The sequence below is a fragment of the Pituophis catenifer genome, unplaced genomic scaffold (assembly GCF_029215685.1).
Source record: "Pituophis catenifer annectens isolate HBS135680 unplaced genomic scaffold, rPitCat1.0.hap2 SCAF_8, whole genome shotgun sequence".
NCBI classification, from domain to species: domain Eukaryota; kingdom Metazoa; phylum Chordata; class Lepidosauria; order Squamata; family Colubridae; genus Pituophis; species Pituophis catenifer.
Window position 1 is genome coordinate 2,145,310 of NW_027256888.1, and position 25,101 is coordinate 2,170,410.

The 25,101-nt window shown below is 44.6% G+C and overlaps 1 protein-coding gene across 1 annotated transcript in view; it reads right to left on the reverse strand.

Annotated features, from left to right (window-relative positions):
- The window catches only part of CCDC149 (coiled-coil domain containing 149), a 28,076-nt gene extending 3,450 nt beyond the window's left edge, over positions 1-24,626 (reverse strand). The window contains exons 1-11 of the mRNA XM_070948865.1: positions 24,487-24,626; positions 15,053-15,214; positions 14,485-14,523; positions 13,175-13,282; positions 12,072-12,188; positions 10,971-11,143; positions 9,399-9,471; positions 7,637-7,721; positions 6,726-6,870; positions 4,593-4,669; positions 1,517-1,621 (exon numbers count right to left, since the gene is read on the reverse strand). Coding sequence (XP_070804966.1) covers positions 1,517-1,621; positions 4,593-4,669; positions 6,726-6,870; positions 7,637-7,721; positions 9,399-9,471; positions 10,971-11,143; positions 12,072-12,188; positions 13,175-13,282; positions 14,485-14,523; positions 15,053-15,214; positions 24,487-24,534 — 1,132 coding nt within the window. The 5' untranslated portion in view covers positions 24,535-24,626. The remainder of the gene's footprint in view (positions 1-1,516; positions 1,622-4,592; positions 4,670-6,725; positions 6,871-7,636; positions 7,722-9,398; positions 9,472-10,970; positions 11,144-12,071; positions 12,189-13,174; positions 13,283-14,484; positions 14,524-15,052; positions 15,215-24,486) is intronic.
- Between the last annotated feature and the right edge of the window lie 475 nt (positions 24,627-25,101).

Genomic DNA, 25,101 nt, shown 5'->3' on the forward strand with positions numbered 1-25,101 from the left:
GCGGGCCAAAACAAGAATTTAGACCATGGTGTCCAACCTTGGCAGCTTGAAGACCTGTGGACTTCAGCTCCCAGAATTTCCCATGCTGGCTGAGGGATTCTGGGAGTTGAAGTCCACGGGTCTTAAAATTGCCAAGGTTGGACACCCCCAATTTACACCATTACTTTGGGGGAAGTAAAATGCCCAATCTTAATTCTTATCCTTTTAGCTGTTTGAAAGACGTGGAAAGATTCCCTCACAATAAAGAAATGAAGGTTCTGGATCATTTACGATCCTATACAGTACAGTTACAGATGGTCCTCATTTAGTGACCATAATTGGGACAGGGGAAACTTGGTCATTCAGTGAAGTGGTTGCTAAGCGAAACTGCTACGGTGCTTATGAATTTAAGAAGGGCGGTATAGAAATAAAATAAATATTAATATTAATATTAATATAACACAGCTTTCCTTGGTTTTGCAGACCTGCGAAGGTCATAAATGCGAGGATTGGTGACTCTTTCATCACCATCATAACTGCAAACAGAGACTAAATGAGAACTAGCCGTATGCAATCCCAGGCTATGGATTTTCAAATAAAAACAAATCAAGTTACAGATTTTTGTTCCTTTCGGTCAATTGACTGGGGTGTAATAATTTCCCCTGTCCTTTTTCAAGAACAAACTGATTTTTATATTTACTTTCCTGGCTGGATTGTAATGGAAAACTGTCGCTTAATCAACCAGAACAAGGTACAATGTTGCATGCACAAAGGAGGAAGAGGAGGAAGAGCGGGAGGAACAGGGGAAGGAGGAGGGGAGAGGAGAAGAGGAAGAGGACGAGAAAGGGGAGGATGGCCCATTTGGCACAGCCCATTTGGCCCCGCAACCGGCGGTTTGCCATGGCCCGTTTGCCGTGGCCCGTTCACCACCCCAGCCTATTTTCTGCGGCCCGTTTGCCACAACCCGTTTGCCTTCACCGTGGCTCGTTCGCCGCGGTCCATTCGTTGCTGCCCATTTGCTGCTGATTGCTGTGAATGGGTGGCGGACAGGATAGGCGGTGGCAGCGATCACCGCCGCCTAGAACAGATGATCGGCGCTGCACCACATCCCCCCCCTGCAATATTAGCCTTAGAAGACGCACAGACATTTCCACCCACTTTGGGGGGGTGTGTGGAAAGTGCGCCTTATAGTCCGAAAAATATAGTATTTGTTGGGCTCCATCCCATTCTGCGTTCCCACAGGCCCGCTGGCAGAACCAGGTCTTCAGGTCCTTCTGAAAGTGTCGGAATGGGGGCTGATCTAATTTCCGGAGGGATGAAGTTCCAGAAGGAGGGAGCTACCCCGGAGAAGGCCCTTCTTCTGGGTCCCGCCAGATGGACCTCCTTAGGAGTCGGGACCCTCGACATTCCTCGCCTCCCCGCTCTAGTCGGTCAGGTACATGTGACCGGGAAGAGACGGTCGCTCAGATAACCTGGTCCCAACATGTCATTGTTTCCAAAAATTGGGATTTCTACTATTACGACTCCAGAGGCTTACCTTCTAGATTCTGCTGTGACTTCTCGACGAATGCTCGTAATGGGGATCGTGACCTCTGGATCGCAGGAACAGCCGGTTCACTAAAGGTAATCGTATCCTTGCCGCCTGTAATCATAGGACACGAACATATTAATTTCCCTTATCCCGTCCAAAACCAAAAGAGATAAAAAAAGAATCGAACTTAAGCATTTAAAACAAGGACATTCTACTTGATACAGGAGCGGTGCGGTGGCCTAGAGAGGTGGAGCTCTCGCCTCACAATCAGGAGGCTGTGAGTTCGATCCTAGGTAGAGGCAGATATTTCTCTCTCTGGGCACGATGAGAATATATCAGCTGAACAAAACTCCGCTCTGGCAACAGGAAAGGCATCCGGCCATTAAAACACTCTGCTAGCTCCGTTCAGTTGCCCAGACTCCACCCCGCAAAGGATTATGAGGTCGTTAAATGATGATATTCTACTTGATACCAGAAAGATCTTGGTCTTTCTTTCTCGCTTCCTTTGCTCCTCCCTCTCTGTTTAATTGTTTAGAACTTTAATCAACTCTTAAATCACATCCAATAATCCAAGTGCTTTGGATTAAAGCTCAAAAGATGGAATTTCAGGGCCAGAAAAAAATGCTAGATTAGAAATCTCAGCCCTGATGAAACCAAGATATCCTACTTGACATCAGAAGGAACTTGCTAATGTTTGTCTCCCTTCCTCTGTCTCTCGCTCAAGAGTCTGAGCAAGATTGGCACGTTCTCCTCCGAGAATCAACTCTTCCTCTTCTTCCCAGTGGCACAAATAAATACATAAATAGCACAAATCAATCTGGAAAACATAGCTTTGAGCTTAAGGGTAGAGAAACAATTATTACGTTCATGGAGAGCTTATCAAAACGGACCTGCAGGCACCAACTCAGCAGTCCAGACTGCGGATGGTGATGAATTTTTGGCACAGTGACTACAGAAAGGTGACTGTTTAGTAAGTCTTCTGTTTAGTAGACTCGGTCTTGCTCCAGCTGTCACGTCGGAAGAATTTTTGGAAGACCGAGAAATTAAGAGCGTCGCCTCAAACGGCACCCGTTGACCGAGGAAAAATTCCTTTTGTTTGAAGGAAGGTTCATTAAAAGAACCAAACTAAAGGTCTACAGAGATCCTCAGCCATCCAGAACATGGTTGTAACAAAAGTGTTTTTTTTTTCAAGAAGCAAATGGACTTTCTTGGGTTTTTTTCTTGAAGACGTTTCGCTTCTCCTCCAAGAAGCTTCTTCAGCAGCCGACTGAATGGTGGGGAATGGAAGGATTGATATTCCTTGCAGACAGCTGGTCATTTGCATCCTTTTAGTGGATGTTGTTGAGGCCGCTTGGAGGCTTCTCTGTGTCCTCAGGGTCACCTGAGTGGTGCAAGTGGATGTGGAGCCTTCTTGGAACTACCGAATGGACTGTGTTGTAAACTGGAGATCTATCTATCTATCTATCTATCCATCCATCCATCCATCCATCCATCCATCCATCCATCCATCCATCCATCCACATCTTCCTTCCTTCCTCCCTCTCTCCCTTCTTCCTTCCTTCCTCCCTCCCTCCTTCCTTCCTTCTTTCCTGTCTCCTTCCTCCCTCCCTCCTTTCTTTTTTCCTGTCTCCTTCCTCCCTCCCTCTCTCCCTCCCCAACTCTTACATTTGCACCTCTTACACTCAGAAATATTTCTTCCCTTATTACACTTCCTTCCAATTAGAAACAACTGTACAAGGAACCTCGATTTCTCTTGCGACTGTCTCGAGTCGAATATCTTAAATCGGGCAAGATAGCATTGAAAAACATTTCAGATAACATTTCCATCGATACGCGCCGGCGGTAATACTTGGCGCACATTAAAAGGTTTGTTACTAAAAACGTAAATACGTCAAGGAGAAACCTACTCCCGAGTCCCACTGAGATATTGTAGCTCAGGCCTTCAGGCAGCAAGGAGAAAAAGAAGGAAAGAAAATTGTTATTATATCAAACATTAAGTTTGCTGTCTAAACAAGAACAGAGCGAGAGATTCAGAGGTTGTGGCCTCTCTTTCACCATGGTTTTGCTTTAAAAGCGCCAGACATCTCTTCAGTGAATTTATGAACGCCTCTGGGAAACATTTAAATTAAGAGTGTCTGCGGTTAAGAACAACACAAACAAAAACGCAAAGCCCACGTTTGAAAAGGGATTGCAAATCCTCCTTTACCTTCGCCACCACTAACTACAGGTATCCCTCAACGTACAACCACAATCGAGCCTAACGTTCGTGTTGTTAAAGTGAGAAATTTGTTAAATGAGTGTCAGGGTTCCGATGCCCTAATTAATTCATGAGCCTCGAGCCAAGTTTCAAAAGAAATCCAGTTATTTATTAGGAGCAACATGTCGGCACATACCCAAGTGGAGTCAGCTCTGCCCCACGTAATTTATGTCCCAACTATGACCGTTTCCCCTCTTCTCCCAAGGTGTGTCATAAATCACATTCTCCAACGGAGCACTTTCGCAGGCTGTAGAGAACACTCCTGGCTCTGGTAACCTAGGATGCAGCCTTGAGAAAGGTATGTGTGGAATGTGCTTCTGATTGCTGCCATGTTGCTCCATCAGTTTTCCCCCCTCCCCCGCCCTCCCTGCCTATGGCAACTCGAGAGCAGGCCAGGAATGCTTTACGAGTTAACAATGAGTTTTGCTCAGTTTTACGACTTTCCTTGCTGCACATGTTAAGTGAATCACCAAAGTTATTCAATAAGTAACACGGTCGTTAAGTGGATCTGCCTTCCCCATTGACTCCGCTGGTCAGAAGGTCACCAAAGGGGATCACGTGACCCCTCCCCCCTGGAGCTCTGCGACCGTCCTAAATGTGAGTCGGTTGTTGAGCATCTGAATGTCGATCACGTGACCGTGGGGAGGCAGTGATGGTCGTAAAATGTGAAAAACGGTCCTAAGTCGCTTTTTTCAGAGTTGACCGGTCACTAAGCGAACCGTTGTAAGTCGAGGACTACCTGTTATCAACATAGTGTATGTGTGGATTCAAGGAGGGTGGCCTTTTGCAATTAACAGGTGGAAATTTTTACTAAATGCTACTAACCTGGGAGACTCCATAAACCAGAAACTTCTAAAGTTCTCAGTTTTTTCTCCAGCTCGGCCACCCGGTTGCCTAAGATTCTGAAAAAAAAATTCAACATTTTATATAAAAGAATTTAAAAAATTGAGATTTACATGGAGATATAGGGGCTGTTTAGGAATTCGTCTACACGTCTCTCTCTGTTCTGCCCCAGCTACAGACCCCAAAGAACGCAGCGCACACAAAGTCCGTTCAAACCTTAGTTTACTAAATAAACCAATCTTTTACAACAATGGCTGTTAATTAATTGCATTAACAGCCGCCAAGAATTCAAAGAATAATAACTGAAAGCTTACTGTGGTTGGCAGAATGCCCAGAAGCAATTTGCAGGAAGCTGATAAGATAAGCAAGACAAGACACGAAGGTATGTAAACGAAGTTGTTCCCTGCAAATTGCTTCAGTCGGCGTTCCTCCTTAAATAGGCGAAGGGAGTGGCCAATTAGCCCCAAGCCTTACTCTCGAGGAGACCTCCTCCTGAGGAGCCACTCCTGCCTTTTGGCAGCTCTGCGCGCCCGTGCATCGGGAAGAGGCTCCTCCTTTTCTTCCTCTTCACCCATGGAAGCTTCTGGAGGTTCTGAAGGCCCTGGCTGAATCCTCGCCTCTGGCACCACATTTTCTCCAGCCTCCTCATTGTCCGACTGGAGCGCCAGCTGCACAGGCTGCTGGTGCAACACCACACCAGCCTCCTCAATGTCGGAATCAGCTACTAACTGCACAGGCTGCGTAAGGGGCCACAACACTCTCTCTCTCACACATACAGGCATACAGTTACGTACAAACACAAATATATAATTATAACATTTTGCAGCTTTTGAGACACGGTTAAAATGGACTTAACCCACAATTCTCATCTTAATAAATCGATTGAAACTGATTTTCCAAGACTGATTTTCTTTTAAAGTAGCAAAATGTGGCTGGTAAGAAATACAAGAAACCCTCGACTTACGAAAGTTCATTTAGGGATTGTTCAGAGTTACAACGGCACTGAAAAAAGGGGACTTATGACCTTTTTTTCACAGTTATGACCGCTGCAGCATCCCCCGGGATCACGTGATCAAAATTCAGCCACTTGGCCAATGGTTCATATTTATTTTATTTTTTTTATATTGAAAAGTTATACAAAAAAAAAAGAATTTCCCCCCCCCCAATATTCCCCCCACCCTTTCCCTCCCCTCCCCCACCCCCCCGAGACTTCCCAGAGCAAAATACAGGGTACTTCAATTAACAATCATAAGCTAAATGCCAATGGTTCATATTTATGATGGTCGTAGTGGTCCCTTTGGCGACCTTCTGATGACCAAAGTCAATGGGGGAAGCCCGATTCGCTTAACCACCGGATTGCTAATTTGACATCTGCAGTGATTCACTTAACGACTGTTAAGTGAAGGGTTGTAACATGGGGTAAAACTGACTTAAGAACTGTGCCAATCAGCAACAAAAATTTTGGGCTCAATTGTGGTCATTAATAGAGGACTAGCTGTGCGTGTGTGTGTGTGTGAGAGAGACAGAGGGAGGGAGGGAGGGAGAGAATTGGTCATAAGTCACTTCTTTCACAACTGTGGTCACTTTGAATGGTCCCCAGATGAATGGTTGTAAGTCAAGGACTACATATTTATCTCCTTCATCCTTTTTTTTCCAGTGTTTTTTGGAAAAAAACAGTTCCAAAAAGCATCACGCACCTCGGTGAGGGCAAGCAAATGACCAGATCAGCAAAGCTTGTGGAGAAATTGTCAAGGTGGTGATTTAAGAGCTGACCAGCTGCTACAATGATGCAATAATGTAATGATGGGAATGAGTCTGCAAGGTTTTTGGCTGTTATCCCTTTAAGAGCCTGTATAATAAGAAGAGGCCCTGTTAGGGCATCTCTCTCTCTCTCTCCCTCACTGTGTGTTTTTCCCTGCTGTAATTGCTGATTCGTTGACCTCTGCCTATAGTACGTGTATGTATAGTATATATTGTTTTGTAGATAAAACCACTATTGTATGACAAACCTCTGTTTGCTGTTATTGCTCCTGGGTTGTCTCACGTAGTAAAGTTGTGCGCGCTGACAGAAATTCTACACCAGTATATTATAGAAAAAAAAAACAAAACACTTACTTATTGGTTTGTCTTTGGTGCTGGATGACCATATTTTTCTCATGGATGGTCTCCAATAAAGCAGTAGCCAAGGATTTAAGATCAGAAATGGACTGAGGCGTTGCCGGTAAACTGCAGCCATGATCTTCGGATAACAGCTCTTGCACTAGGAAACAGTTGAAGTCAAAACATATTTAGGAATGTTATAACAGTACAGGTGGTCTTTGACTTACGACCAAATTGAGTTCAAAATTTCTGTCGCTACCCAAGACATTTGTTAAGAGAGTTCTGCCCCGTTTTAAGGCTTTTTCTGCCACAGTTGTTAAGCGAATCACTGCAGTCGTTAAGTGAATAACATGGTTGTTAAGTGAATCCGGCTTCCCTGTGGACAAAAGGGGATCATGTGACCCCAGGACCAGTATGACCGTCATAAATACGAGTTAGTTGCCAAGCGTCTGAATTTTGATCACATGACTGCGGGGATACTGCAACGATCGGGAGTCCCTTTTTTCGGTGCTGTTATAACAACAACAGGGCTATTATAATAAATATAACAGGGCTGTTATAATAAACTACTAACGCTCTCGTCTATGTTTTAGATCACACATCGTGTATAGATATGTGTTAATTCATTAAAAAAAAATTTAAAAAAAAAATCTGAGGGGTTGTTTTGAGGGAAAGCTTCCTGTCTGCCCAGCCACCATTCCGCTGTTCATTTACAAGACCCTGTGATCTGTGAAGATGCAGATCCATGTGAGTTCCAGATAAAATGCTGCAGTTTTAAATAAAGCCCACTAGGACCAGAAATAAACCAACTCTGCTCCCTGATACAGAGACGAACACAAAGCGATACGACGTCCTGCCAATGTCCTATCGGGCCCACCATTGTCAATTTCAGAAGAAAAATGTGAGGAGAAAACTCTGTGACACACCTTGCTTTGCAGAAAGGATTCCAGTCAGCGCGCTGCTGTTTGATTTGCTGTGACCCTTCGTATTTTTCCTTCTTTCTAGAGCGTTCTAAAGAAAGAAGGGGAAGCCCAGGGAAAAATATGTATTAAAATGGGGGAAGAAAATCTGATTCTTATTTTACTAATAAAGGAAAACATTTGTAGCTCAGGGTTGACATGAGGGGGTCGTTGGAGCTCTTTGGGCTTGCTTATTTTCTTGCAAACGTTGAATTGCCGAACTAGGTAACATCATCAGTGCTAGAAGGGAGCGGGGTTTGCAGAGAGGAGATGATGATGCAGGAGGAGGAGGAGGAGAAGTGGGGGGTCCTTGGTGCTCTCTGAGCTTGCTTGTTTTCTCGAAGACGTTTAATGACTTAAACTAGGTAAAACTAGAACCAGATTCTTATTCTTATTTTTAAAAAAAGAATGTTAAGAAGTCCAGTTTTGGTCTTGCAGTTTTTTTTCAACTGAATATAAGCCGCTATTTACAAGCAGCAACATATATATTACGGTGCTCCATAGATAATATATGTAATATACGTAAACTTGGAGAATGTGGAATGATTTTTTATCACAGAAAAATGGGGACGTATCTGGAAGTCCAGAAAACTACAGAAGAAGCAACTGAACTATATAAAAGAAAGGAAGGAGGAGAAGGACACCAACTGGCTATACATTAAATCAGGGGTCAGCAACCTGCAGCTCTGGAGCCGCATGTGGCTCTTTCACCCCTCTGCTGCGGCTCCCTGTCACTCAAAATATGTGTCACAACAAGCAATGTGTGACACCCGCCAGCACACAATTTATTGAGCTTTTCAAATCCTGATAGGCCAACCATGGATAAATCCAAGAAAAGAAAAGTTTCAGAAGAAAACAGAAAACATTTAATGCAACTACATATGCTAGTTTTTGTGGCCGCTCAAGAAATAGTCAGGTACGGGAAGGGTTTTTGTGGCTCCCGGTGTTTTCTTTTCTGTGGGAAACGAGTCCAAATGGCTCTTTTGAGTGTTTAAGGTTGCAGACCCTTGCATTAAACCAAGGGCATAATGGACACCTGTGCAATTATTAATTTAAATGGGGCTTGTACAAAACAATGCACTGTGATTTGAGCGCTAATAACTTTTTTAAAAAAATGTATCATGCTGTATCACACTGGAAGTATCATTACGATCATTGGATGAATCGAAAGTTATTGTTGAGACTCAAAGAATCCATCAATTATGCCTCCAGTGACTTTTTTTCCCCTTCGATAAAAGTTATTTTTGCTATTTTGTATTGAGAGAGACAATGAAGGGTGGACTAGAGGACCTCTGGGATCCCTTCCTTTCCCTGACTCTAATTCTATGATTCTGAAGATTTAGGAGATGAATGAACAAGCAATTTCTTCTGCAAGAAATACAATTTCAGAGGGAATAAAGAGAACAGAAACATGTCTTTTGATAGGCAGATAACACAAAGTGAATTATGCAAAAGAATAATTCTACCAATATAAACAGAAAATATTATGTTTAAAAGCTGCCTAAAGCTTCAGGGTTTGTTTGTTTTTTTAAAAAAAGCTAAATTATCTAATTGCACTTAAAAACTATATAAAAATATTAGCAGGCTGCTATTTTTTTTTTTTTAGTGAAAGAAAGAAATATTTCGAAGACTGATGAAAAGAAAAAACCCACATTAATTAGCCTTGTAAGAAGTTTGAAATATATTACACTGCAAAAAGATTACCATATAATTCCATGGTATAATTTACCTTGTATTTCACAATGTTCGATTTCAGAATATTAACCTCTTCTTGAACTTGTTTTAATCGCTCGTGAAGGTACCTGAATTTTGGGGATGAAAAGAAGTGAATATATTACTCAGACGCCATTGATTCAGTATTTCAAAGCGAGCTATGAGCTTCATGGTGGAAAGAACGAGAAATAATGGGTTGGAGCACAGACAAAATCCTACAATTTACATTCAATACCTCGTCAATTGTTCTGTCCCACCCATGCACGCAGAGGGGTAAGGAGCTTATTGATATTCCCCTGCAATTCCCTGTGCCGGCACAAAGTTTAACTTCAGTGAGTTCCACAGGCTACTCAAATGAAGCCTCTGGATGTTTGACGGTGTTCGAGAGATAGTTGCAGGATGGAAGCCGTAAAGTTGCCTTCTGCAATTGACTGATGGCAAACTTGTCAATGCCAACAGTGTTCAACTGGTGCTCCCAAGGAGCCTATGGCTATTGGTCGTACCCTTTGCTTGCCTTGGCCATAGTCCTCCTATTTCTATTTGTAGGTCTTTGTAATTTGTTATCTTCTCCGGTTTCTTTCTCTTCTATTCTGCTGTCTCCAAGCACTGCCACATCTTATCGACAACTGTTAGGTCCGGGGTGTTTTATGTGGCAGATGCCTGTCTGTCTGGATTCTGAAGTCCCAGAGCAATTTAACGTCTTCATTTTCTATGCCTTTTTTCTATTTTACGGTCCCACCAGTTCTCGCTTGCAGGCAAAGGATATTTCTCGCAGATCTTCCAATGCAACATTGTTGCTACTTTGTCATGCCGCTGCTTGTGGTCAGTGTGTGCGAAGATCGCCTAGACCACATGACCACGGAAGAGTCGTCGGACAACAATGACTCTCTCGACCAAGAAATGGAGATGAGCACCAACCCTTTGAGATGGACATGACTAAACAGGGGAAATCTCTCCCTTCCTATGTTAACAGGTTCGTGTATTTTTTTCCTCTCTTTAGTGATTCGGCTATTTTTATTTTTTATTTTATAATCCACTTTAATATTTTTTTCCCCAAGTTGTTTTTGCCGCATTACTACCGCCTACAATATTTGCAGCAAAGATGGACCCTAGATCAGTGATGGCGAACCTTAGCGGAAACGTCACACGCACATGCGCTCATGGGGGAAAACTGAATGTCCGGGTTCTAGCGCACATGCATGGCTGACGATCAGCTGACCGGCACGCATGTGCAGGCCTGTTTTCAGCACTGTCTCATGCGTGAAGGGATCACGCACTAAAAAAACCAAACTTCCAGGTTCTAGTGAGCATGCACGCCCAACGATCAGCTGTTCGGCGCGCATGCGCGCACCGGTTTTCAGCAGTGACGTGTGCGCGAAGGACAGCTGATCGTCGAGCACACAAGCATGCTAAAAACCCAGAAGACCAACAGGCAAGGCAGCCATATAGGGTGACATGGCTTCGCGTGCCACTTTGGGTTAGGTTCGCCATCATGGCGCTTGATGAATCCTTTTGGTGTCAACTCAGTTCTGCAGTGACGTCACGTCCTGTCCTTAATAAATCACGACGAATTCCTAAGCAAACTCACCTATTTTCCATGCAGAGAGCATCTATATCAATAATCCGGTCAACGTGTCCTCCGAGGACATGGTTGAGCTCTTGGTTTAACTTTTCGGATTTATCTTGGTAAAAAGAACGTTCTTCTCTCACATCCTGGAGCTCATCCAGCGACGCTTGAAGGTCAAGCTGCAGAGTCTCCATCTGGCAAGAGAGCCAAGCTCAAAAGCGTTAATGAAGGTAAGGAGAACTTCCACACGGCCAACTCAGCCTGCTAATTTTTTTGCCAAGACTTCTTCTATCTCCCATGCCTATTTTCAGGAACTAACGTGACAAAGTTAGAGGAAAAGACTGCGCAGAGACAAACTGGAAGGAGGGAATTACGGAGGTGGGCGGCACATGAATTAACAACCAGTTCGCCCCAGCACCGAAAATGTGAGTGCGTACGCCTTCTGCACATGTGTATTGCTCGCACGCGCACTTCCACTCATGCGCATGGCTTAAAAAATGCAGCTAAATAGGACGGCATAGCGCCAGAGCGAGTGGGCGCACCCGCAGGACACAACTATCGGTACGCTCAAACCGATCCAAACCGGCTGAATCCCACTCCTGGGGGATTCTATGTTTTTTTCTGTTTTATCGAGGGTCAAAGCTAATCAGGGTTGGATAGGAGACCATGTTTGGAAAAAAAAAAAAAACTTCTCAGGAGTCAAGACAGTTTGAACCATTTTTCTTTGCTGGTGTGAAGCAAGCAACGAGTTTGATTCCAAGGAGAACTTTTGAATCCATGGCTGTTGGTCACCATGGATTCAGGGACATTCTGCGATAAGACTTATCATCTACAATAAGAATATCATCTACAAGGCCAGTAATATCATACTACTACAGGTAGCCCTCGACTTAAAACAACAACAGTGTCCCAAAATGTCTGATGGTGAGTCAGACATTTGTTAAGTGAGTTCCACCCCCCACATTTTACCACTTTTCTTGCCACCGTTAAGTGAATCACTGCAGGTGTTAAGTTGGTAGCCCAGTTGTTAAGTGAATCTGGCTTCCCCTACGAAGAAGTGAAATTTAGGACGAAGAGGTGAGGATCTACGTTCACAAAGCAGGGAAATTTTTGTTCGCTTACTTGTTCTCGTGCTTTCTCCAGCTGCTGCACGAGATCTTCACGCTCGTGGGGTGCAAAATGACGGGCTCCAACTTCTTCATCCCCGAGTCTTTGCTTGGCAATCGTCATCCGAAGAAGCTGGAAGAAGAAGAAGAAGAAGGAGAAGGAGAAGGAGAAGGAGAAGGAGAGGGAGAGGGAGAGGGAGAGGAGGAGGAGGAGGAAGAATAAGAATAAGAATAAGAAGGAGAAGGAGAAGGAGAAGGAGAAGGAGAAGGAGAAGGAGAGGGAGAGGGAGAGGGAGAGGGAGAGGAGGAGGAGGAGGAAGAAGAAGAAGAAGGAGGAGGAGAAGGAGAAGGAGAGGGAGAGGGAGAGGAGGAGGAAGAAGAAGGAGGAGGAGGAGAAGGAGAGGGAGAAGGAGAAGGAGAGGGAGAGGGAGAGGGAGAGGAGGAGGAAGAAGAAGAAGGAGGAGGAGGAGGAGAGGGAGAGGAGGAAGAAGAAGAAGAAGAAGAAGAAGAAGAAGAAGAAGAAGAAGAAGAAGAAGAAGAAGAAGAAGAAGAAGAAGAAGAAGAAGAAGAAGAAGAAGAAGATGATCCAGGAGAATTGATAGCAGCGTTCGACTATCTCGGGGGTTGCCCCAAAGAAGAGGGGGTCAAGCTATTCTCCAAAGCATCTGAAGCAGGGGTGTTAAACTCAAGGCCCGGGGGCCGCCCCGGCCCATGGGGTGCTTAAATCTCGGCTGCGGGGCTTCCCTGGACCGGCCCACAGTGCCTCTGCCAGCAAAAATGGAGCTTGCAAGGGCCACACGTGGCCCTCCCGAGCTCCGTTTTCACTGGCAGAGGGTTGCAGGAGGCCGTGGTAGCCGAAAACGGATCTCGGGAGCCTGTTTTGGCTCTCAAGTGCTTGGGTCACCACAGCCCCCCCCCCCGACGTGAGTGACATCATGCTGGCCACGCCCATCCCAGCCCAAGTTCAAACACAACCCTGATGTGACCCTCAATGAAATTGAGTTTGACCCCTCTGATCCAAAGGTTGGACAAGATGCAACGGATGGGAACTCATCAAGGAGAGAAGCCACCTGGAACTAACGGTTACAATTGCGTAATTGTATTTAATGTGTACCCTACCTTGTTGTCTCCCTGCACTTCTCCCAGTCTTTGATGCAGTTCTTTGATTTCTTCCCCTAAATGTTTATTTCGATCCCGGGAATCACTCAGAAGCTGGGTGAGATTTGCCTGGGGAAAAGGGCAAGAAACGGTCACGAGGAGAACCCAAAGATTCAGCTGAGAAAAAACAACAACTATTTTTTATTGGATGCTTTTTCTAGAATTAAAATTAATGCAAGTGAAGAAGAAGAAAAAAGCAAGCCATATGTGCATATAGAGCTCGCAGGTAATAGATAAATAGCAATAGATGGCAACACAAATACGCAGGAATATTCTACCAAGTTTTTATCTTATCTTATCATTTATTTATTTATTTATTTATTTATTTGATTTATTTGATTTGATTTCTATACCGCCCTACTCCCGAAGGACTCAGGGCGGTGCACAGCCAAACAATAAAATACATACATACAAAATTTAAAAAGCAGAATTAAAATAAAATTAAATAGTTTTGGCCCCGACAAATTTAAAACCCCAAACTTTTAAAACCAATTTAAAATTGAATGTATAAAATACTAAAAGATATTTAAAAATTAAAAATCTTTTATAAAAGAGGGAGAAAATTAGGCCAGGCCCGCCTGGTGAAATAGTAAGGTCTTTAAAGCGCGGCAGAAGGTGTGCAGATCCGGGATCCTCCGTATCTCCGGGGGGAGCTCGTTCCAGATAGTAGGTGCCCCCACAGAGAAGGCTCTCCCCCTGGGGGCCGCCAGTCGGCATTGTTTGGCCGACGGTACCCGGAGGAGCCCCTCTCTATGAGAGTGTACTGGCCGGATAGAGGCTATTGGTGGTAGTAGGCGGTCCCGCAAGTACCCAGGTCCTGCGCCATGGAGCGCTTTAAAGGTGGTAACCAAAACCTTGAAGCATCTTATCTTTTATCGTATATTTTATCTTATATTTTATATTTTATATATTTTATCTTATCTTATTTTATCTTATCGTCTTATTTTATAATTCCTGAGGCCCTCTGGAGGCTGGAAACGGGCCTGTACTTCCCGAACTTCCGGTAGGCCTGTTTTTCACCCTTCCCGATCCTCCATGTGCGCCCTGCACTTACCTGCATCCAAAACGGGTCGCGTGGGGACTCCTGGAAGCGGTGGGGTGGGCGGGGCCAGCCAGGAGTGGGATTTGGGGGTTCTCCAAACTGCACAGAATCTTAGCTAGAGGTTCTCCCAAACAGCTGGGAACTCCCAGCAACCCACCCCTGGATATCTCTTCTTGAAAGAATTTGTGACCTAGAAATGTCAGTTATATTAGTCAGAAATAAAACCTACTTGTTTTCTTTTCTCCGGAGGGAGAGACGGATCGCCATCCTAAAAGGGGGAAGAAAAAAAAGGAGAGGAAAATAAGTTAGAAGAAAGAAATTCTAATTTTCCCTAAACTTTTAGTAAAATATTGTATCACTGAACCTTAGGCATTAAAACATTTCCGCTCTAAGCGGAAGTTTGAAGTTTGCATAATGTTTTTAATATGAATTAATTGAGAAAATCAGAATTTAAAAGAAGTTAATGGAATATTTAACCTCGCTCATTGCATTAACAGAAGAAGGAAGGAGTGGTGCGGTGGCCTAGAGGTGGAGTTCTCACCTCACAATCAGAAGACTGTGAGTTCGATCCTAGGTAGAGGCAGATATTTCTCTCTCTGGGCACATTGAGAATATATCTGCTGAACAAAACTCCGCATTGGTGACAGGAAGGGCAGCCGGGCAGTAAACACTCAGCTCCATTCAGGTGCCCAGACTCCATCCCTGAAGAGATTATGGGGTCATTCAATGAAGATGATTGCATTACCAGAAGGAAAAGGTTTTATTATCCTATCCAAATTTTCAAACCGGCTACGTACAATTAGTTCTTGGTATTTCTTTTTTAGCGATTGGTGCTTTTCCCGTAATTGGTTAGCCATTAGCTTGAACTGGTCTCTTTCCTGTTGACACGAATCAAGTTCCTTCGAAAGAATGAGGAGCGCTTCCTTCTTGCTCTCCAGTTTCCGTTTACACACCAGGTACTACAAGAAAACCAAGGCAAAACTTTAGTACGTGTGCCTTACGAAGTAAAAAGAATATTCAGAAACATTTCTCTGTAAAGAAGAAGGAAAATACTTGGGAGCGCTTTCCAAAATTAAGATTTGTGTCAATGTCTCTGGAGATTCTCAATCATCCAGGTCGTGGTTGTCCCAAAGGTGCTTTTTTTCAAAAAAAACAACAACAACTGGAGTCCCTTGCCCTGGGGAACCCCAAATAAAACTCAGGCTATTTGTTAACCCCAAATGTCTGTAGCTGTTCTGCCCCAGCTACGGACCCCAAAGAACGCAGCACACACAAAGTCCGTTCAAACCTTGGTTTACTAAATAAATCAGTCTTTTACAACAATGGCTGTTAATTAATTGCATTAACAGCCGCCAAGAATTCAAAGAATAATAACTGAAAGCTTACTATGGTTGGCAGAATGCCCAGAAGCAATTTGCAGGAAGCTGATAAGATAAGCAAGACAAGACACGAAGGTATGTGAACGAAGTTGTTCCCTGCAAATTGCTTCAGTCGGCGTTCCTCCTTAAATAGGCTACGGGAGTGGCCAATTAGCCCCAAGCCTTACTCTCGAGATCTCCTCCTGAGGAGCCACTCCTGCCTTTTGGCAGCTCTGCGCGCCCGTGCATCGAGAAGAGGCTCCTCCTCTTCTTCCTCTTCACCCATGGAAGCTTCTGGAGGTTCTGGCTGAATCCCTGCCTCTGGCACCACATCTTCTCCAGCCTCCTCACTGTCCGACTCGAGTGCCAGCTGAACAGGCTGCTGACGCAGCACCACACCAGCCTCCTCGCTGTCGGAATCAGCTACTAGCTGCCCAGGCCGCGTACGGGCCACAACAGTAGCTTGGATTAATTTCATTATTGAAAACCTGCCATAAACCTTCCCAACTTGATACCTTGGCACTTCCCAGAATATAACTGGAGCCACACTTTGAAAATGGTTTTTTTTAACTCTCATTTTAAAAAACAAAAAAAAAAATGGAAACCCAATCTTATAACGAACTTGTGAAAGGACGTTCGAAGCTTAAATAATAATGATACGCATGAATAATTTACACAGAAACGAATGTAATTTCAGATGCAGGGCTGCATTGATGAAGTTCATATTTCACTTAACTGGATACTTCCAAGGACAATCTTGGTAATATAAAGCAAGAAGACGGCAGGATTTTAAGGAGAGAATGGACAGCCACTGGTCTGAAATGGCATGGGGTCTCCTGCTTCAGCAGGGGGTTGGACTAGAAGACCTCCAAGGTCCCTTCCAACTCTATTTTTGATTGAATTTAAAAGATCATGTACAACATGGGTAAACTCACATTATTTCCAGCTGTTATTTAGATTTCCTTACTTTTTTGTTTTCTCAAAATCGCCATGGCTCAAAATCTAGCTTTTGCTAACAAAATGGACCGAGATGCCCTACGCACAGTTACGCATGCGCTGGTCACCTCACGGATTGACTACTGCAACGCTCTCTACATGGGGCTGCCCTTGAGGACCACTCGGAGGCTTCAGCTGGTGCAGAATGCAGCCGCGCGGGTTGTGATGGGAGAATCCCGATACTCCCATGTTACACCCCTCCTGTGCGGTTTGCATTGGGTACCGGTTGCCCTCCGGGTGAGATTCAAGGTGCTGGTGATGACTTATAAAGCCCTACATGGCTTAGGACCAGGATATTTGGCGGACCACCTACAGCCAGCAATGATATCCCATCGCCCGGTTCGCGCCCATAGAGAGGGCCTACTCAGGGTGCCGTCGGCTAGACAGTGGCGGCTGGCGGCCTCCAGGGGTAGAGCCTTCTCGGTCGGGGCGCCCACCCTCTGGAATCAACTCCCCTTGGAGCTCCGACTAGCGCCCGACCTTCGCACCTTCCGCCGGGAATTAAAAACTTGGCTTTTCAAATCCCTTGACCTGGTCTGATGACGGGGTTTTAAGGGTTTTAATGGGTTAATTTTAAATTTTTTAGATTTTAGTCTTTATTTTTATTGTGGCTTGTGTTTTATTGTTGTGAGCCGCCCTGAGTCCATTGTGAAATAGGGCGGCATATAAGCTGAATAAAATAAAATAAAATAAATAAAACAGGATGATGAGGGGACTTCGGGAGTTGTGGGAGCTTCATCCCTGGAAGCTTTCAAGAAGAGACTGGGCTGCCCTCTGTCAGAAATGGTGTAGGGTCTCCTGCTTGGGTGGGGGGTGGGGTTGGACTAGATGACATCCAATATTACATTTTACTTTATAATTTTATTTTATATTATTTTATATTTTATATTATATTTTATTTAATTTTTTTACTTTATTTTATTTTTTATATTAATTTTTTAAATTTTTAAATTTTATTATTTTTTTATTATTTTATTTTTATATTATTTTATTATTTTATTTTTTTATTTTATTTTATTATTTTATTTTTATTTTATTTTATTTTATTTATTATTTTATTTTATTTTATTATTTTATTTTATTATTTATTTTATTATTTTATTTTATTATTTTATTTTATTTATTTTTATTTTATTTATTTTATTATTTTATTTTATTATTTTATTTTATTATTTTATTTTTATTTTATTTTATTTTATTATTTTATTTTTATTTTATTTTATTTTATTATTTCATTTTATTTTATTATTTATTTTATGTTATTATTTTATTTTATTATTTTATTTTATTATTTTATTTTTTAATTTAATTTAATTTAATTTAATTTAATTTAATTTAATTTATTATTTTATTTTATTTTATTTATTATTTTATTATTTTATTTTATTTTATTTTATTTTATTTTATTTTATTTTATTTTATTTTATTATTTTATACATTTATCTTATCTTATTTTATTTTATTCTACAAGGGATACCTGCTGGACAAAACACAGGTAGTTCTCAACAGAAATTCGTTTAGTGTCCGTTCCAAGTTACAACAGCACTGAAAAAAGTGACTTATGACAGTTTTCATAACGAGACGGTGGACTAGTTTTCTTTCTGTATCAGATGGTAATTAGTTCTGCCGAGCTATTTTTATCGATAAACCTGTTTAGACCTCGTTAATTCTGAAACGCAAATGGGTTTACAACCAGATAAAGCCAGTTCACAAAGGAATAATCTCATAGAGCCTGCCCTGTTAAAATACACACTGCATGTCAATTTAAACATGAGAAATGAAGTCTGGAAAAAGCTTTGCCGGTCTTTAAATGAAAGCAATTTTTCAGTTGTGTAAACATAGTCCATTTTCCCTGACTTCCTAATCGCCGTGATGGCGAACCTATGCCACGTGTGCCCAAAGCGGCACACGACGCCATGTCGCCTGGCACACGCGGACTTGCCTGTTTGTCTTCTGTGTTTCTGGTGTGCATGCGTGCGTGAAGATCAGCTGTCTTCTGTGCACATGGCAGTGCCGAAAAACGGTGTGCACATGTGCAACAGCCAGCTGATTGTCGGGGGCGCATCAGTGGTGGGTTTCAAATTTTTTTACTACCGGTTCTGTGGGTGTGGCTTGGTGGGCGTGGCATGAGAAGGTTACTGCAAAATCTCCATTTCTTCCTGGGATTCAGGAGGCAGAGAATAGATGGGGCCAGGACCAGTCAGAATTTTTACTACCGGTTCTCCAAACTACTCAAAATTTCCACTACCGGTTCTCCAGAACTGGTCAGAACCTGCTGAAACCAGGGGTGAAATGCTCCCGGTTCCGACCAGATCGCCTGATCCGGTAGCGATGGTGGCGGGTGGTTCGGAGAACCGGTAGCAAAAATCCCTGCGCCCCCCCTCATGCTCAGCTGAGTTGCACGATCATCAGAGGCTTTTTTTTTTTTTTTACTTTTAAAAGCATTTTTTCTACCACCTCTTCCGACGAAAAAATGCTTTTAAAAGTAAAACAAAAAGCCTCTGATGATCGCGGGGCTCAGCTAGGATCCTCAGAGGCTTTTCAAAGCATTTTTTTTCTGCAACCTCTTGGCCGAAGAGGTGGTAAAAAAAAATGCTTTGAAAAGTCTCTGACGATCCCAGCTGAGTTGCCTGATCGGCAGAGAGGCTTTTCAAAGCATTTTTTAAAATGCTTCTCTGACGATCCCAGCTGAGTTGCCTGATCGCCAGAGGCTTTTCAAAGCATTAGAAAAAAATGCTTTGAAAAGTTAAAAAAATAAAAAGTTGGCCCACCCAGTCACGTTACCCCCCACCGCCACCACCAAGCCACACACACAGAACCGGTAGTAACATATTTTACATTTCACCCCTGGCTGAAACCCACCTCTGGCACACATGCACGCCAGAAACCGGATGTTCAGCTTTTCTGGAGTGCAATCCCTTTGCCTGTGTGGCAGTGCCGAGCATGCACGCCAGCCAGCTGATGGTCAGGCGCGAATGCTCGCTAGAACCGGAAGTTCGGCTTTTTCGGAGCGCGGCCCTGACGAGTGCGCAAAGTTTCCGCGCGACAAAAAGGTTCGCCGTTACTGTCCTAAGCCATCCCATCTCTTGATGCCTGAAACCTGGTACAGTTAAAATCAACGAAATAAAGTGCTTTCAAAACTCTTAATATTGGAATAACATTGGATACTACAGACACAATCACTTTGCGTTGACCATATATGCAGAAAGCTACTGAATATTCTTGCTCATATTAGTATATAGAAACATATATAGACTCTTAACAATAAAGTGCACAGAAAAGCAACGAAGATGATTAGGAGCCTAAGAGGCTAAAACATACGACGAAACAATTGCAGGAATTGAGGATGAAGAGAAGGTTTAATGAAAAGAAGGACTAGGGGAGACATGATAGCAGTTTTGCAAGATCTCAGGGGTTGCCCCAAAGAAGAGGGAGTCAAGCTATTCTCCAAAGCACCTGAGGGCAGGATAAGAAGCGACGGATGGAAACTTATCAAGGAGAGAAGCAACTTAGAACTAAGGAGGAATTTCCTGACCGTTAGAACAATTAATCAGTGGAACAACTTGCCACCAGAAGTTGTGAATGCTCCAACACTGGAAGTTTTTAAGAAGAGATTGGATAACCCTTTGTCTGAAGTGGTGTAGGGTTTCCTGCCTAAGCAGGGGGTTGGACTAGGAGACCTCCAAGGTCCCTTCCAACTCTGTTATTCTATTCCAAAAGGCAATATTGACTATTTTGATGAAATAAAAGAATACAAGCTCTTTTGTTTCATGGAAACCGCTTCTGAACTTCATGCTTGAAGCAGAAAAGAATGAAACGTTGATTTTGGGTTTTCCCGATTAGATTGACAGATCTTTATAGAAATGGCTAGTTTATATTATTATGAAAAAGCATAACGTTGAGATTTGATGTTAATGCCTTATTTTACTGCAAGAGAGAGAATTGGAAGTCAATGTTTTTCTTTTTCTTTCTTATCCTTCCTCCCTTCTCTTTCCCCCTGTCCCTCCCCACCATTCTCCTATTTACTTTTGTATTTTGTATCTTATTTTATCTTATAACTCAAAAAAAAAGTTAAACCAGGAAAGAAAGAAAAAAAGAATACAGGTAGTCATCAAGTTACAAGTTCGTTTAGTGACCATTTGAAGTTACAACAGCACCGAAAAAGGGGACATGACTATTATTTTTTTTTAATTTGATTTGTATACCGCCCTACTCCCGAAGGACTCAGGGCGGTGAACAGCCACAAGATTTTTCACACTTATGACCGTTTTCAGACTCCCCTTGGTCACAATTCAGATGCTTGGCAACTGACTTATGACGGTCGCAGTGTCCCCGGGGGGTGTGTGTCACGTGACCCCCTTTTGCGACCTCCTGACAATTCACTTAACAACCTCGTTACTAATTTAGCCACTTCACGCACGTTGCAAGAAAAGTCATAAAACGGGGCAAAACTCACTTAAGAAATGTCTCCGTTAGCAACATAAATTCTGGGCTTAACTATGGTTGTAAATCGAGGACTACCTGCATTGCCTGGGTACACCCATATGGCTTCTCTGGCAATAATACAAGGTTGGCTTTGCATTCTATTCTTCCAGGATGCGTTCAACATCCTCAACATCTGGATAATTTTCTATCCAAGTTTAGAACTTCCTGGCGATTTCGAATCCAAATCCTAACCAGGTGTGACTCGGCTTAGCTCTTAAGAGATCAAGCGAAGGTTGGTTAAATATTACACCCTAACTAGACCAAACGGATATGTGGACACAACAGTGTAAACACAAGCATTTGTTGCTTTTGTTGCAATGGAACATTTATTTGCTCTAACCTGAAAGTCACTCCCTGCAGATCAAACCTTGTGTGACATTTTCCTAAGAGCCAACAGCGGCCTGAAGCTTGAAACTAGAAAAGAGGCAAAGAAATATCAAGGGTAGCGTTTCTGGACAAGAGGGAGGGAGGGAGGAAAATAGGGAGGAAAGGAGGGAGGGAAGGAAGGAAGGAAAGAAAAAATGTTAGAAAGGAAAAGATAGAAGGGAGGGAGAGAGGGAGGAAAAGATGGTAGGAAGGAAAAGATAGAAGGAAGGAAGGAAAATAGGGAGGAAGGGAGGGAGGAAAGGAGGGAAGGAAAGAAAGAAAAAATGGTAGGAAGGAAAAGATGGAAGGAAGGGAGGGAAAGAAGCGAGGGAGGAGGGAGGAAGGAAGGAAGCAAGCAAAGAAGAAAAAGTTGGTAGGAAGGAAAAGGTAGAAGGAAGGAAGGAAAATAGAGAGGGAGGGAGAAAAGGAAGGAAAGGAAAGATGGTAGGAAGGAAAAGGTGGAAGGAAGGAAGGAAAAGAGGGAGGGAGGGAGGGAGGGAAGGAAAGAAAAGATGGTAGGAAGGAAAAGATAGAAGGAAGGGAGGGAGGGAGGGAAAGAAGGGAGGGAGGGAGGGAGGAAGAAAGAAAGAAAGAAAAATAGGAAGGAAGGAAAGAAGGAAGGAAGGAAGGAAAGAAGGAAGAAAAGGATACAGCCCATCCTTCACAGCCCCTTCTTTGGCTGTTCATACCACTTACTTGACCCATTACAGTAGTCCTCTCCTTACAACAGTTCATTTAATGACTGCTTAAAGTTACGACGACACTGAAAACAGTGAGTTAGGATCATTGGTCATTATTTGTGATCAAAATTCGGACACCGGGCAACGGACTCATATTTATGATGGTCCCGGGGTGTGTGTGTGTGTGTGTGTGTGTGTGTCACGCAATCCCCCTTTTACGACCTTCTGACACACAACATCCACGGGGAAAGCCGGATTCACTTAACAACCGGGGTGACTAACTTCACAACGGCGGTGATTTCACTTAACAACTGATGACAAGACAGGTCGCAAAATGGCACAACGTTGACTTAACAACTGTCTCGCTTGGCAAGCAGGACAGAAATTTTCAACCCAATTGTGGTCGTAAATCCAGGACTTCCTGTAGTGCAAGTTAGGAGCACCGTCCGCAGCGGATTTGCTACGTCTCGATTCCTGTTGGCCCCTTTTTTAAAAAATTTTGGCCTTGCTTGTTTTGGAACCTGTTTGGTTAGTTTTTAAGTCCACGGGTGGTGCGATAAACAAAGGTTAAATTCAATAATTGTTCAAATGTGTGTGTGCCTGTAGCCACTCAGCAGAAACTACACGCCGTGAGTTACCGAACAATCACAACACACACGTCGATTTCCCAAGGAAGCATATAGAATTCAGAAGAACAGAGCCGGAAGGGACCTCGGAGGTCTTCTAGTCCAACCCCCAACTCAAGCAGGGAGCCCTTATCCCACTTCAGACAAATCTCTTCTTAAAAACCTCCCCGTGTTGGAGCATTCACAAGTTCTGGTGGCCAGCTGTTCCGCTGGTTCATGGTTCTCACTGACTTTGTTTCCTTTCAAACAAAAGAACTCTGCAAAGTAAAGCTATGGCAACTTCAAAGTAGAGAATTCCTCTACTTATTCCTCTAGGTGCCACCTGAGGAATAAGCCACGCGGAATTGCCCCGGGATTGATTCCTAGGCTGGGGGGGGGGCAAGGACCCAAAAGGGGGGGTCACTTCACAAGGCACCTCCAGGACTCCCTTGGATTATGGCCCAACGGCCCAACTCTCCTCCGGGGCAAGGTTGGGGAGCAGGACATGGAAGGGCTTGGACCAGACACCTCCTCCTTCTCCTTCTCCCTCTTTCTCCTTCTCCGTTTCTCCATCTCCTGCGTCCTCCCTCTCCTCCTTTTTCCCTTCTTCCTCCTCCTTTCTCTCCTCTCTTTCTCCTTCTCCTCCTTTCCCTTCCCTCCTCCTCCTCCCTCCTGTTTCTCCTCCTCCCTCTTCTTCCTCCTCTCTTTCTCCTTCTCCTCCTTTCCCTTCGCCTCTCCTCCTTCCTCCTCTTCCTCCTTCTCTCTCCTCTTCCTCCTGCCTCCTTCTCCTCTCTCTTTCTCCTTCTCCTTCCTCTCCTCCTCCTTCTCTCTCTTTTCCTTCTCCTTCCTCTTCCTCCTCCCTTTTCCTCCTCCCTCCTCCCTTCTTCCTCCTCCTCTCTTCCCTCTTCCTCCTTCTCTCTCTTCCTCCCCTTCCCTTTCTCCTTCCCTCCTTCTCTCTTCCCTTTCTTCTCCTTCCTCCTCCCCTTCCCTCTTCCTCCTTCCCTCTCTTTCTCCTCTTCCCTTTCTCCTTCCCTCCTTCTCTCTTCCTTCTCCTCCTTCCTCCTCCTCTCTCTTCCTCCCCTTCCCTCTTTTTTCTCCTTCTCTCTTCCTCCTCCTCCTGCCTCCTTCTCCCTCTTCTCCTTCTCGCTCCTCCTCCCCTTCCCTCTTTTTTCTCCTTCCCTCTTTCTCCTCCTCCCTCCTCCCTTCTTCCTCCTTCTCTCTTCCTCCTCCTCTTCCCTCTTTTTTCTCCTTCTTTCTCCTCCTTCCTCTTCCCTCTTTCTCCTTCCCTCCTTCTCTCTTCCCTCCTTCTCCTCCTTCCTCCTCCTCTCTCTTCCTCCCCTTCCCTCTTTTTTCTCCTTCCCTCTTTCTCCTCCTCCCTCCTCCCTTCTTCCTCCTTCTCTCTTCCTCCTCCTCCTCTCTCTTCCTCCCCTTCCCTTTTTTCTCCTTCCATCTTTCTCCTCCTCCCTTCTTCCTCTTTCTCTCTTCCTCCTCTTCCTGCCTCCTTCTCCCCTCTTCTCCTTCTCCTCCCTCTCCTCCTTCCTCCTCCCTTCTTCCTCCTTCTCACTCTTCCTCCTCTTCCCTCTTTCTCCTTCCCTCTTTTTTCTCCTCCCTTCTTCCTCCTTCTCCCAGCAGCGCCGGGCGGGGACCGCGGGGGGCTCGTCGGAGTGGAGCGCCTGGCAGGCCCCGCGTCCTCCCGGCGTCCTCCCGGCCTCCCCTCCGCCCTGCCCGCCGGCGGCCTCACCTCTCCCACCAGCCCCTGCCAGTCGCTCTCGCTGCGGCTGCCGTTCATGGCGCCCGGGCCTCCCTCCGGCCGCTCTCCCGCCTCCTCCGGCCTCCTCCGGCCTCCTCCTCCGGCAGCCACGCCGGCTCGGCTCGGCTCGGCACGAGAGGCGGGTCCCTGCGGAAAGCCTCCCCGCCGCCACCCCAGGCCCCGCTAAGCGGCTTTCCGGCTCGGCCGGCGCAAGGACGGGGCCTTCGAGGTCGTCTAGACCGACCCGCGCCATCCTATCCTCCCGGGCTTTTCCCGGCGGTCCTCGGTTTACGACCACACCCTCCAGCCCCCCCCCCACGCCCCAGAGTCCTGCTGTTAAGCGAGACGTGGTCGGGAGTCGGCTTTGCCCCCCTTCTACCACAAGTCACTAAGCGAATCCCAAGTCATGCGGTCGCTAAGCGAATCTGCCTTCCCCCCTCCCCCCCCACATGGACTTGGCTTGTTGGAAAGTTGCAAAAGGGGATCATGTCACACATACACACTAATATATACAGGACATTGCGACCGTCATAAGTGTGAGACAGACGCCAAGCCTCTGAATTTTGCTCATGTCTCTCTCTCTCTCTCTCTCACACACACACACAC